Source organism: Danio rerio, chromosome 6 (genome assembly GCF_049306965.1).
Source record: "Danio rerio strain Tuebingen ecotype United States chromosome 6, GRCz12tu, whole genome shotgun sequence".
Lineage (NCBI taxonomy): Eukaryota > Metazoa > Chordata > Actinopteri > Cypriniformes > Danionidae > Danio > Danio rerio.
In genome coordinates this window covers 61,679,960-61,691,968 of record NC_133181.1, presented here as the reverse complement: position 1 = coordinate 61,691,968, position 12,009 = coordinate 61,679,960, and the positions used below count along the sequence as shown (strand labels likewise).

General features: G+C 42.5%; 1 protein-coding gene across 2 annotated transcripts in view; it reads left to right on the top strand.

Moving 5' to 3' along the window:
• The window catches only part of mbd6 (methyl-CpG binding domain protein 6), a 39,568-nt gene that overhangs the window by 16,032 nt on the left and 11,527 nt on the right, over positions 1-12,009 (top strand). The window contains exons 6-8 of one of the 2 annotated variants that reach the window (XM_685268.9): positions 1,002-2,741; positions 4,503-5,293; positions 8,029-8,182. In XM_685268.9, the coding sequence (XP_690360.3) occupies positions 1,002-2,741; positions 4,503-5,293; positions 8,029-8,182 (2,685 nt within the window). The remainder of the gene's footprint in view (positions 1-1,001; positions 2,742-4,502; positions 5,294-8,028; positions 8,183-12,009) is intronic. The other variant, XM_073954784.1, reaches the window with a different exon arrangement.

Sequence of the window (12,009 nt, the reverse complement as noted above, 5' to 3'; positions counted from 1 at the left end):
ACCGTTGGTAATATTTCCGCAAGATGAGCATGTCGCAGTTTAGCTAAATTAATTCACGCCTCCTCCTGAAGTGACGAGCGATGCATTAAACACTGTTTTCCAGCCGCGGCCGCGCTTCATTTTCGTAATGTATAGTTTGTCTAAGGCAGGGATACAATCAGCCAGCGCAGTCGTCCCTCCAGAGTAAAAAGTTTTGTTTACCTGCGGGAGTTCACTGGCATTTTCCCGCACGTGAATTCTGACCAATCAATAACCAGTTTAGGAAATATGTTTAACAACATCTGGCCTATGAGAGATGTGGATTTTGTCACATGACTGCATTTTGGTTCGTTTTAACTGGTTCGGACCAAATCCAGCAGTGTGGTGTGAAAACGACCCAAAGACGGCAGAAAATGCAACAATGTATCATTTATTGCCCTTGGTCCGGACCAAATGAAGCGAACTACAGATATGAAAGCACCCTAAAAGTCCCATTAGCATGCTTCGGCATATACCCTATAGACACATTATAGGAGTTCGTTGCTGAAATAAATATTAAAATCTGTGTTGTGTGTTGAGCAATGTCTATTAGTAAGCCTTTTGTGCATGTTGTGTATATTGAAAAGGATGAAAACAATAAATCGTTGTATGTTTAAATAATCGTCTATTAAAAACGCATAAAGGTCATGTGACCATCAGAAAGAACACAGCATTTCGTGTCTCGCTGTTCTCGCGGTCTCCTGAGTCTTCCGAGGTGACCTGGCAAGAACGATCTCCATGAGAATGCAAGTCCGTTCTCTGCGCTCATGGAATTGAGAAACAGCCACTGTCTCCTCAAGCAAACGCACCTGATTCAGATCATCTGCTTATTAGCAGAGACTGCAAGCGTGTAACAGACAAAGGAGACATGCAAAACGTGCAGTGCTGGTGGTCCCCCAGGAATGTGCTCGAGAACCACTGCTATAGGTAGTTTGTCAATCATCAGCAGAAGGTGAGCTGTGTTGTGTGCTTGTGTGTTTAAGGAGGTGTTGTATGCTCAGTGGACGGCAGAGAGTCGAGAGGATCAATGCTAACACATGGAGACGGAGCCCACTGCACTTACCCTCAGCCCAGACACAGCCAGCCCAAACCCAACATGGGCTTTCCTCTGTCCTCCTCTCGCTCTGTTCTGCAGAACGGCTCTGTTAATCTCTCCCCGATTTCACGACCTCCAGATCAGGGTTCACCTCTAAAGAAGTCCCAGGCGCCTGTTTACGCAAAGCAGCAGTGGAGCCCTCACCCGCCGCTCATTCAGAACACCCCCCAAAGAACAGCACACAACCCAACATCTCCAAACAATGTAAAACCAACGCAAGCGCATCCTCCAGACTCCATAAACTCATTCTCATTTTCATCATCTTTAAGCAATCGAACTATTCCACCGATGTCCCAGGGGGCGAGTGTTAAGTCTCCGTCTCCTCTTTCGCCGTCTCGCACACGGGACTCATTCTCACCGCACCAGCGTTCTCGACACTCCTCCACATCTTCACTATCCGATCATCAAATCTTCATCCAGGGAGCCAAACCTCTGCATCCCACAATGCCTTGCTCTTCTCCCAAGCTTCCCAATGCACCCTTGAGTCCGTGTAGTCGCCTGGAGGGCATTCTGCAGCACTACAAAGATTGCAGTACGTCCTCAAGCATTAGCACCAGTGCTAACCAAAGCATCCATCAGGCGTCATTAGTGGCTCTTCCCAATGCAAGTGACAAAAGGAACGGAGCGATGCTCGGACAGATTCTCAATCAGAAGCAAAAGAGCCACATTAATAACTCTTTCCCTGCTAGCAGCCTTTTATCGGCGGCTGCTAAAGCACAGTTGGCCAATCAGAAAACAGAAGGGCTGTCCGCACTCCCGCTTGCAGGCCTGGACAAGGAGCAGCAGTCAAAGGTATTGATTAGCACTTTAAACAGTAGCGTCCACAACACTTCCTCCAGACCGCAAGCCCTGACCGCCCTCTTGCTCCCGCACTCCCCTGCTTCCCCCTCCGAGAAAAACTTGCGGCGCAAACGGCAGAGGCGGTCGCCCACCGTTTTGAGCATGCTGAAAGACACGCAGTTGGGTCGTACTGTTTTAGATCTATCCTCACCACCTCAGCTCATCCCTCCATGCTCTTCTCCTCCCGTACACAACAGCTCCGACAACCTCCGGCTGCCTGTCAATCCTCCGAATTGCAGATTGCAGGATTCGGAGGAATGCAAGAAGCCGGGGATTGCTAATTCGCTTCCTTCCGCATCTCCATCCCAACCCCTCTCCGCCCTGCTTCACCTTCTTAGCATGCAGAACGCAAATCAGCAGTGCATTGGTGCCAAGCCGGGTAACATGCACGCAAACACATCCCCCAGACCCATCACTCCACTGACGCCCCAAGGTGACGGGCAGTCTGTGTTACGCATACACAACCCACAACCCCAAAGCACAACCCCTACTCTAGACCCCCAGCAGCCGGCATCCCAAGCGTTTCCGATAATGGGTGACGAGACAACAGCAAACCTCAAAGCCGCCTCCAGCAACACCATCCTGAACCTGAGCCAGCCCCACGTGGGCACCACCACGCCAGACCTCAGCGGTTCAATTATATCCATGATCAACCAGATGTCCTCAAACTCCTGCTTGCCCACGTTTGCGGAGAAAGTTTGTGGGTCCAAAATGACCGAGGCTTATCCTGAGCACAGCACCTATCAGATTAACCAGCCAAACCACAGTCCAGATGTGGAAGATAAAGGTAAGACTGTTTATCCTCTGTTTTTGTGGTATTACCATATCTGGGGATGGATTTACAAAATCTTAAGAGTTGGTAAAAAACATGTAAAACGGTGTCAATAATAAAATTCAGGGCTTTACATTAACACCCGCCAAATGCGGGTGGATTTCGGCGGTGGCGGGTAAGACAGACACTCCCACTAGCCACTTTGGCTGGTTGAAAATAATTTTTCCAGATAATAATTCTTAAAAGCAGGGTTCGACAATAACGATGGTCCAATATGCATGCAAAGGCGATCTAAGAATTGAGAAGCAACACAACTAACAAAAATAATTGCGTTCGCAACTTCGTGCGAGCAAAGCAGGTGAATACCAAATGAGAGGATAATCATTAGCGCTAACAGTTGAGGTGATGCGCGCGACTGTTTATAACGCGTGTTCGCTCCCGTTTCCTTTCGTGAAGCAACTGTCTAAAAACACAACTGATGCGATCGGTTCTCTTTCAAATAGACTAGACAAAAATTGATGAACATGCATCCACAGTCTTGCTGCTTTCAAGATTTCCAGAGTTGACTTATTGTAAGCAGCGCCAGTTGCTTACAATAACAGATAATTTATGGGTCTAACATTACCCGTTTGTGTGATCATCCTTTCATTATCACACGGTATGTTTTTTTACTTGCTTCCTTTTGCATTAATATGGTTTAATTATCATTTTTTACAATAACATTATTAAATAATAACAAGATTCACAAAATTAACTCCCCATTTATGTGTGGTTAACTGGTGATCTGGGACCTTTAGCCAGGACAGATTACTGTGCATATGTTTTGTTAAATAAAAAGTATAGTATACAGCTATATTCAGCTTGTTTTGACACTTTTACATTTTTTTGCATTATTTAATGAATTAAAGAAAAGAATAAAACAATAAAAAAGTAATTAATTGTTTATGTTTGGTCTGGTCAGAGATAAATTGGGTAAATCCTTCATTTTGAGCTCTGAAAATTATATGAAATAAACTAATTGTAATTATGAAACCCTGACCCATTTGCTCAGGATTATTGAGCTCATACACGAAACGCAAAAAGTGAAATAAATGAGGAGGCAGGTGGAGATAACGCAAACTCTAAATCAAGTAATTTTAGCATTTCAAAGTCATTTTTATGTGCATAAAATATATTTTCCCTACAATATTTTAATATAATTAAATATTTTATATAATATTTTATATAATTTTCCCTATAAAAGTGTGGCTAGTGAAAATGACGAGTGGTTAGCAATGTAGGAAAACTACTAGCCACAGTGGCCGGTTATCAAAAAAGTTAATGTTAAGCCCTGATAAAATTATTGATAAAATAAAATTATCCTAATTCAATTTAACACAATTATATTTTGTTTGTGGCATATTATTAACTATTTATGTGATGTGGGTAAATGGTGTATTTCAATCCGGCTACCACCGCAGGTATATTTCAAACCTGTGGGAAGCACTGCGCTGACCAGTTAAATGGTCTTTTGAGAGCTAAAGTGGCTGTGGGCTGATTCTTTCTACTTATTAGATTGTTTTTGGCTTGATCGAGCACTTGAGGCAGAGCACATTTATTTAGATAATAAAATAAAAACAAAAAATAAAGATGAACAGGTTTTAAAGGGATGTACAAGAAAAGAAAGACAATAATAATGTGACTTTAACACTTAACACTGGAATATCTTGTGAATTCTGCACTACAGCTTTTAGTATTTGGTGCTTTATTTACACTTTATTTATTTGTTTTTTGCAGGTCCTGTAGAGACGATAGACTCAGACACACGATTGCTGGCTGGCTGTGAGCCCGACCACGGCCTCTCGTTATCCACTGCCCCAACTTCTGACCTTACCAACCCAGCCACAGACCCTGCTATCTCCCTCCCGCTGGCCGAGGCTTTTCCCTTCATGACCCAAGAACAGCTCCTCCAGCTTCTGTCCTCCAATGCTGGCCTGCCTTCCCTTCTGCCGCCCTTCCTAGGCTCCCTACCTCTCGGCCTCTGGACGGGCAGTCAACCCTCGACGCCAGGCAGCAATCAATCTCAGCATCCACCCATTGGGAACCAGGGATCTCCTCTTAACCTTCTCAACCAAGCCGAGCTCCCTCTTAATCTCCTGAGCCTGTTAAATCCTGCAGGATCGGCTGCAGCGCTGCCCCCGGTGGCAGGGGTGGAAACTGGAGAAAAGCCCCCAGGGCTTCAAGCTCTCCTAATGGCTTCTTTGCTTCTCGGACAGAATCCGGCAGCCATGTTGCCATTACCGGCGCTCAATCTGGAGCTTCCTACGCCGCCGCAGCAGGTGTTTGCGGACGGGGTGTCTTTGGAAAAGCCACCTGCTCTGCTGGACTCTGTGCTGATGGGGCCGGGGCTTCTGGAGGCTCTTCAGACTCTTGCCCCGGGTGCAGACGGCCAGTCGCTGCTGCTTTCTGCCCCTCTCGCTGCTCCTCCACCCGCATTCCTGTCCCTCAATCCCGCTCTGCTGGCCGCAGCTCTCGCACAGACCGAACCCCTACCCAACCACACGCCATCCCCCCCGCCGCATTCTCAGGTATTCGCACTGCCAAACACTAAATGCATGCTCCCGCTGTGTGTGCTCATAGTCTGCATGCTTCTACTGTGATGAGGTTTCCCAACTGGATATAACCTTAAACTCTTGTGAGCTGTTGTGTCATTTCATCCACTTTGGGCTGATTTTGAGTCTTTATTTGGCCACATATTTCTCTCTGTTTCAGCAAATGGGAGGATTTTTGGTAACTAATCTTATTTGGACACATATTTTGGGAAAATGCTTTGAAATTTAAAAAAAATTCAATAATATACTCTGGGCAAATGTATTACCCATTGGCTATGTTGGTGCTGTTTTTGCCCCATTGACTTTCATTATAATCAGATTTTGATTGCAAATCCATGACAGCAGATAATCATGCATTCTGGATTGTTGCTGGTTTTTCTTTAGGCAAGAGGAACAATGTTTAATTTTTACTGTTGATCATCAGGTGCAGTGCAGTAAAGCTTAGTTTCTGCCTTCTATATCAGGCCTCAATAATAAGGACTGCCTGGTGGCCCGGGGCTTTCAGAACAGTAGACAGGATCGTTACTGGCCCAATCAGGGCCTGCGACTATTTGTCAAGTGTGTGCAAATTCAGTCTTAAGGCCCGTTTCCACTGACTGGTACGATACGGGTGCTTTATACACAGAAATACTTGTGTATAAATGTGCATTACTAACTAGCACCCTAAGTGTATTTCTGCGCACACACTATAATCTGCGGTTTAACACCACTGAGCTCTATATAAAAGCCAGAAACTTTTGCACAGGCCGATCTAAAGGGTTAATGCTGACAACTGATGATCAACAGTAAAAATAACACGTTTTACCTTAAAATCCCAACAGGGAAAACCAGCAACAATGAAGAATGCATGATTATATGCTGTCATATCAATCAATAAATGTGCTTATAATGGAAGTCAAGGGGGCAAAAACAGTCACTAACATAACCAAAGGGAAGTCAATCTGAAGAACACACATGGGTTAAACCCTAGAGGTAGGGCTGCTCGATTATGGGAAAATCATAATCACGATTATTTTGGTCATAATTGAAATCACGATTATTCAAAACGATTATCAGTTGAAGTCAAAATTATTCGCCCTCCTGTAAATTTATTTTTATATATAAATATTTCCCAAATGATGTTTAACAGAGGGTTTTTTTACAGTATTTCCTATAATATTTTTTCTTCTGGAGGAAGGCTTATTTGTTTTATTTCAGCTATAATAAAAGCACGATTGAATATTTTGAAACCTAATTTAATAGCTTGATATTATTAGCACCTTTAAGCAATATATATGTTTGATTGTCTGCAGAAGAAACTACTGTTATACAATGGCTTGTCTATTTACCCTAATTAAGCCTTTGAATGTCACTTTAGGCTGAGTATCTTAAAAAACATCTAAAATATAATGTGCTGTCATCATAGCAAAGATAAAAGAAATCAGTTATTAGAAATGAGTTATTAAATCTGTCATGTTTAAACTGTGCTTTCAGCATCTTCACTGTATTTTGGATTTTATTGATTAATAATGAAAACAGTCGGCAGCAGCAGGAATACCGCACACTGTCACTTTAAGAATAGTGCGGCTCTGATATGGTTTCTCTTTCTCGTGTCTTTTGATTCTCAACTTGTTTATATATTAAACAAATGAGGGTTAATATGAATAATCACTAAACACCGCGCTCAGACACAAGTGTGCATGTATTTGACCATTAAAGCGCTCACATTAAGATCGCGTTAGATGTGTGTGTGCTCTGCTGTCCGAGGCTAAGCGCGGCGTGCGCGCAAACACACACACGCTACCTGTCCGAGGCAAAGCACGGCGCACACACACACAACAGCACGTGCTCTTTCGCGCTTTTAAAAATATAAATGATGCGCATCTCGTGCTACAAAAGTTACACTACAGCACATGCTTTTAGCCATTGTCACGTGGAACTGAGCTTTGCAGAGGCAAAGAGTTTTCACACGTGTACAACTGGAAAGGGGCGGTACGCGATGGAATAATCGTTTATCTCGATTAATGGCTTTTCATAATCGTTAAAAGCCAAAATCGAAATCGGATTTTCGATTAATTGCACAGCCCTACCTAGAGGTTAATGGTGGAATTGCAGGGGATTTGTGCAATTTTAATGATAAGGTTAATTACATAAAAAGGTCAAATGATTAATTAATGATTTGAAAAATTCTTTCCAATGTGGCATTAATTTTATGAGCATTATTGAACTCCTAACTAGAGCTGTGAGGAAAAATAATTTCAGAAACTTAGTTTTCCAAAGTACAGTTCTCCTTAAATGGAGTCTGAGCTTAGTTTTTGACAGCAGACGGTGATCTAGCCGAACCAGGTTTGTCGTCTGCTATTTAAAACTGGCCTAGAACCAGCCTAGAGCACTACGGCAGCTGGTTTAGTCCAAAAACATGAAGTATTTTTTGCACCTGGGTCTTTTTACGTTCTTACAACAAACAAAATGTTCCAGGGTTTGTTTGAAAGCATAGCAAGACCACAATTTCCAGCAGGTCTCGGTACATTTGTTTTGGTGCGCATCAAAAAATGATCGTTGCTTTTACACCTGCCTAAACCAACCAAGCTAAGGAGACAAACCAACTCTGGTGTGTTTTAACTGAACTGAGGCAGATGTAAAATCACGCTTGCATAATGCGTAGTTGTTCATGGTTGTTTTGTGTGTTATGTTGTGTTTGTGCAATAATGTGTGTGTGTGTGTGGCTGTAGGGGACTCTGTCCAGCCCTGCTCTAGTTTCTACCTCGGTGTCCTGCGGCCCTCTGGTGTCGGCGGGGCCAGAAGTTTGTGACCCGCTGGCGGAGCAGGACAAGAACAGCCAGACGCATCACTTCCTATCGCCGCTGCTCGCCCCGGGGGTTCTGGGTAAGAGCATTCATCTTGAAATCAGACCTATTATATGCCCATTTTTAAAAAATGTAAAATAGTTCTTATCACAAACACAACAGCAGTCTGGTGACGTTAGTGAACTCGTTGTTATTTTCAGGGTTAATTATTGTGATATCGCAATTGCAACAGAGAAATACTGTAAACTGTAACGCTGTAAGAAGATATCTCTGTAGATGGATGGCATTTCATATCACGTTCAGCCTTATAATCTTAAAGTGTGAGCAAAATCAGCAGTTTTATCATCGCTTTAGGCAGAGTCATTCAAACACTAGCTCTACAGTGACATGGGTGAATTAGTAACAGCTTCTGCTGTTCTGACCAAGTGACAACCTCCCGCTCTCCCTCAGGAAGCCAATACGGAAGTAACTAAAACTGCAATTCATCTGAAATTCCGCTAGTCCTGGCCGCTCCTGCTCCAAAACAGAGCAAATTTCAATTGAGCCCACTGTTAGAATGGCCAACTTTACAGCAGAAAAAAGGTGTTTACAGCCTGACACAAGCAAAGATTTTGGTTAATACAGCTAATATTACCCTTCATGACAACTGTGAGGGGGCGAATATTTTTATAACTCATCCGTTTCCTTTATATTAAGTGATATTAAGTTTGCATAATTAAGGGCGTGGCCACTTGATTGACAGCTAGGTCTCGTTGGTCGCCGTCACGTCACCTCAGCTGAATCCTGCAGATTAGCCACTGAACTCGGCATATTTATCGTATTTCTGTGTTGTTTTATGTGGCTTTACACAGTCAGTTGCCTTTTGGACTTGTTTCCTACAATTATTAGATGGCATGGCATGCTGAGTGCACTTAATTGTGCTCACAAACCATTCACATGGCCTCCGTTTCCCATGTGAGTAAAGTTCTATACTTATATACCATCTCTATACATGTATTTGTTTTATTTAAGATCATTTATCGTTTATATTTATATTTAGAGCTGTAATGCACTCCAGAATCTGTCAGATTGATTAGCTGTGGGCTCTAGATCAGTCATCTGAAGTGTTGTCATACAGTGTTATGCTGGATTTCATCAATAGTCCTGCATTTACTAACACAGACTATATCTGAAGTGTTTGGAAGTAATTCGCGTTTTCCTCCTGTTGAAAAACGTCATAAGAACAATGTTTAGTGGCTCAGTGTGTTACAGCAGTGTTTTTAAAAGACTAAACACTTTATTGATATAGTGCAGGGGTTTCCAAACTTTTCAGCCCGCGACCCCCAAAATAACAATTCCAGTGACTCGCGACCCCCAATATTCTCGGAGGTGGTTATAAATACAGAAACCTTGCATGCAATGACGCAGACACACCAATTAAATTTGTGTCAGTGCTTTAAATGTGCCAGAAAGTATAACCTGATGTTATAAAATCAAAATGCATCTGTCGCTATTGCTGCCTTTAATATAATGTCATAACCCCAGGGGTCGCAATTCAATAGAACTAGTAACTATAAGCTACTATAGTAATTATATAGTATATAGTAACTATAAACGACTATTTTTATTTTCAATATAGTTATGGATAAAATATGTTAATTCTTATGGTTTAATAAAAATAAATAGATTTTTGGAAATCACTAGGCGACCCCCTCTTCATTGCACCGCGACCCCTCAGGGGGTCTCGACCCCCACTTTGAGAACCACTGATATAGTGTACAACCAAGCACAAGTGGTCAGAACACAAACGAGTCGCAGATGATAAAGTATTAAGCGTTTCTCCCAAAGTAAAGTGTGTCTGAGCCAGGTCCAAGCTAAATGCCAGCAGGTGTCTGTAGCTCCGCCCACTCTCCGCCTCTTTGCCCTTGTTTGGTATCCCGCCGTGGGTGTGATGATGCGCGAACAAAATGGTCACGGTTGGCCACGCCTACTTGTGGCTTCTTTTGTGCTCTTCAGAAACCTATGAGTGACGTCACGGATACTACGTCCATATATTTTACAGTCTATGGTTCTAACGTCAGCTGCAGATGTGAATGAATGGTGGAAGAAAGTAGTTCCTAATAAAAAGGGGTTATTAGACTCTCTGTGTTTGATTTTCATATTTATATGCACGATTGTGCCGTTAAACTGTTGTTTAAACGCAATATCACACTCGTAGCAGTGCAATATAGCTGTATATCAGCACTAATGGGAGGCATGTGTTTGCATAGGCATGTTTTATTTCTACTAGAATAAAAGCAATTCTTAAGCAATATTAGTTTTGGATTGTCTCCAGAACAAACCACTGTTATACAATGACTTGCCTAATCACCCTAACTTTACACTAATTACCCTAGTGAGGCCTTTAAATGTCACTTTCAGCTAAATACTTTTACGTTTAGAAATGTGTTGGTAAATAAACAGCAAAAGTAATCGGCATCAGTCACTGAGAAACCCAAATAAATTGACCGCTAGCTAAAATGACATGTGAGTTGATGCGGTGCAAAAAAAGCAAGCGTTGCTGGTTTCCTCCTAGTTGATTCTCCGCGGTTCCTCCATGTCCACAGCGCTGAGATTCACCACAGTAGAGCAGTTTCTCTCAGTGAGGGTTTATTGTCTGCGCTTGAACTCTGTGGTCCTGCCTGCTGTCATTACAGTGGGGTTGAACCGACGGTCTGCTCTGGGCGATGTTGAACCAGCGCTGACATCTCCGCCGACTCAGCAGACTCATTCACACTGACTGACGGAGTCCAGGAGGGTTTTTTTCTGAAATAAAGTCGCATCTGTGACATCGTCTGAGTGTGAAACTGCTGATGCAGAGCGCTTTACTGCGTGTGGATGTGCAGATGTCAACAGAGCTTTCACCTTGCATTATATTTATATATCAGATACATTTATTCAGGGTGTCTTCAATTTCATTCATTCATTCATTTTCTTTTCGGCTTATTCCCTTTACTATTCGAGGCTCTCCACAGCGGAATGAACCACCAACTTATCCAGCATATGTTTCACACAGCAGAACACCCATACACACTCATACACTACGGACAATTTTAGCTTACTCAATTCCCATATAGCGCATGTGCTTGGACTGTGGGGGAAACCGGAGCACCTGGAGGAAACCAATGGCAGCACTGGGAGAACATGCAAACTCCACACAGAAACACCAACTGACCCAGCCATGACTCGAACCTTCTTGCTGTGAGTCATCAGTGCTATCCACTGTGCCACCCTTCAACATAACATCTTTGTGCTCTGGTTTCCCCCTCAGTCCAAACACATGCACTATAAGGGAATATATATATATATATATATATATATGTATCTATATATCAGAGGTCACATTAGACTTTCTCATTGTCCGTCATTTTGACGGAGAGGTTTGTAAAAATTCCGTCATAACCTATTACTGACCGTCAATTAATTTGCATATTTTCTAATCGCTTTTTTCATTCCTATTTTAATAATGAACTTGCACGACGAGCATACAGGCTAAATTATTCATTAATTTATTTAACAGATGAACAATAACTCATAATAAAGCCTTACCTCATATCTTCACTTCCACTTCAGCAGCGTTTGGTAGTTAGGAAACATTTCTCCTAAGGAAGTGATCAGAAATTCAGAAGATCAGGATTTTCTGCACGACGGGCATATATTATTATTATTAATATATTATTATTAGCTAAATTATTCATTTATTTATTTAATAAATGAACAGTAACTCATATCTGCCTTTCCTCATATCTTCCTCCTGCGTCGACCTGAGCTGGGTGCTGGCCTGTGCGTAATCAAGCGCATCAAGAGAGACTGATGCAGAGGCAGTCGTCATTAAATTCTGTGTCGTTGCCTCGGAAAGTTGACTTCTCCTGACAGTTTTAAATTTGT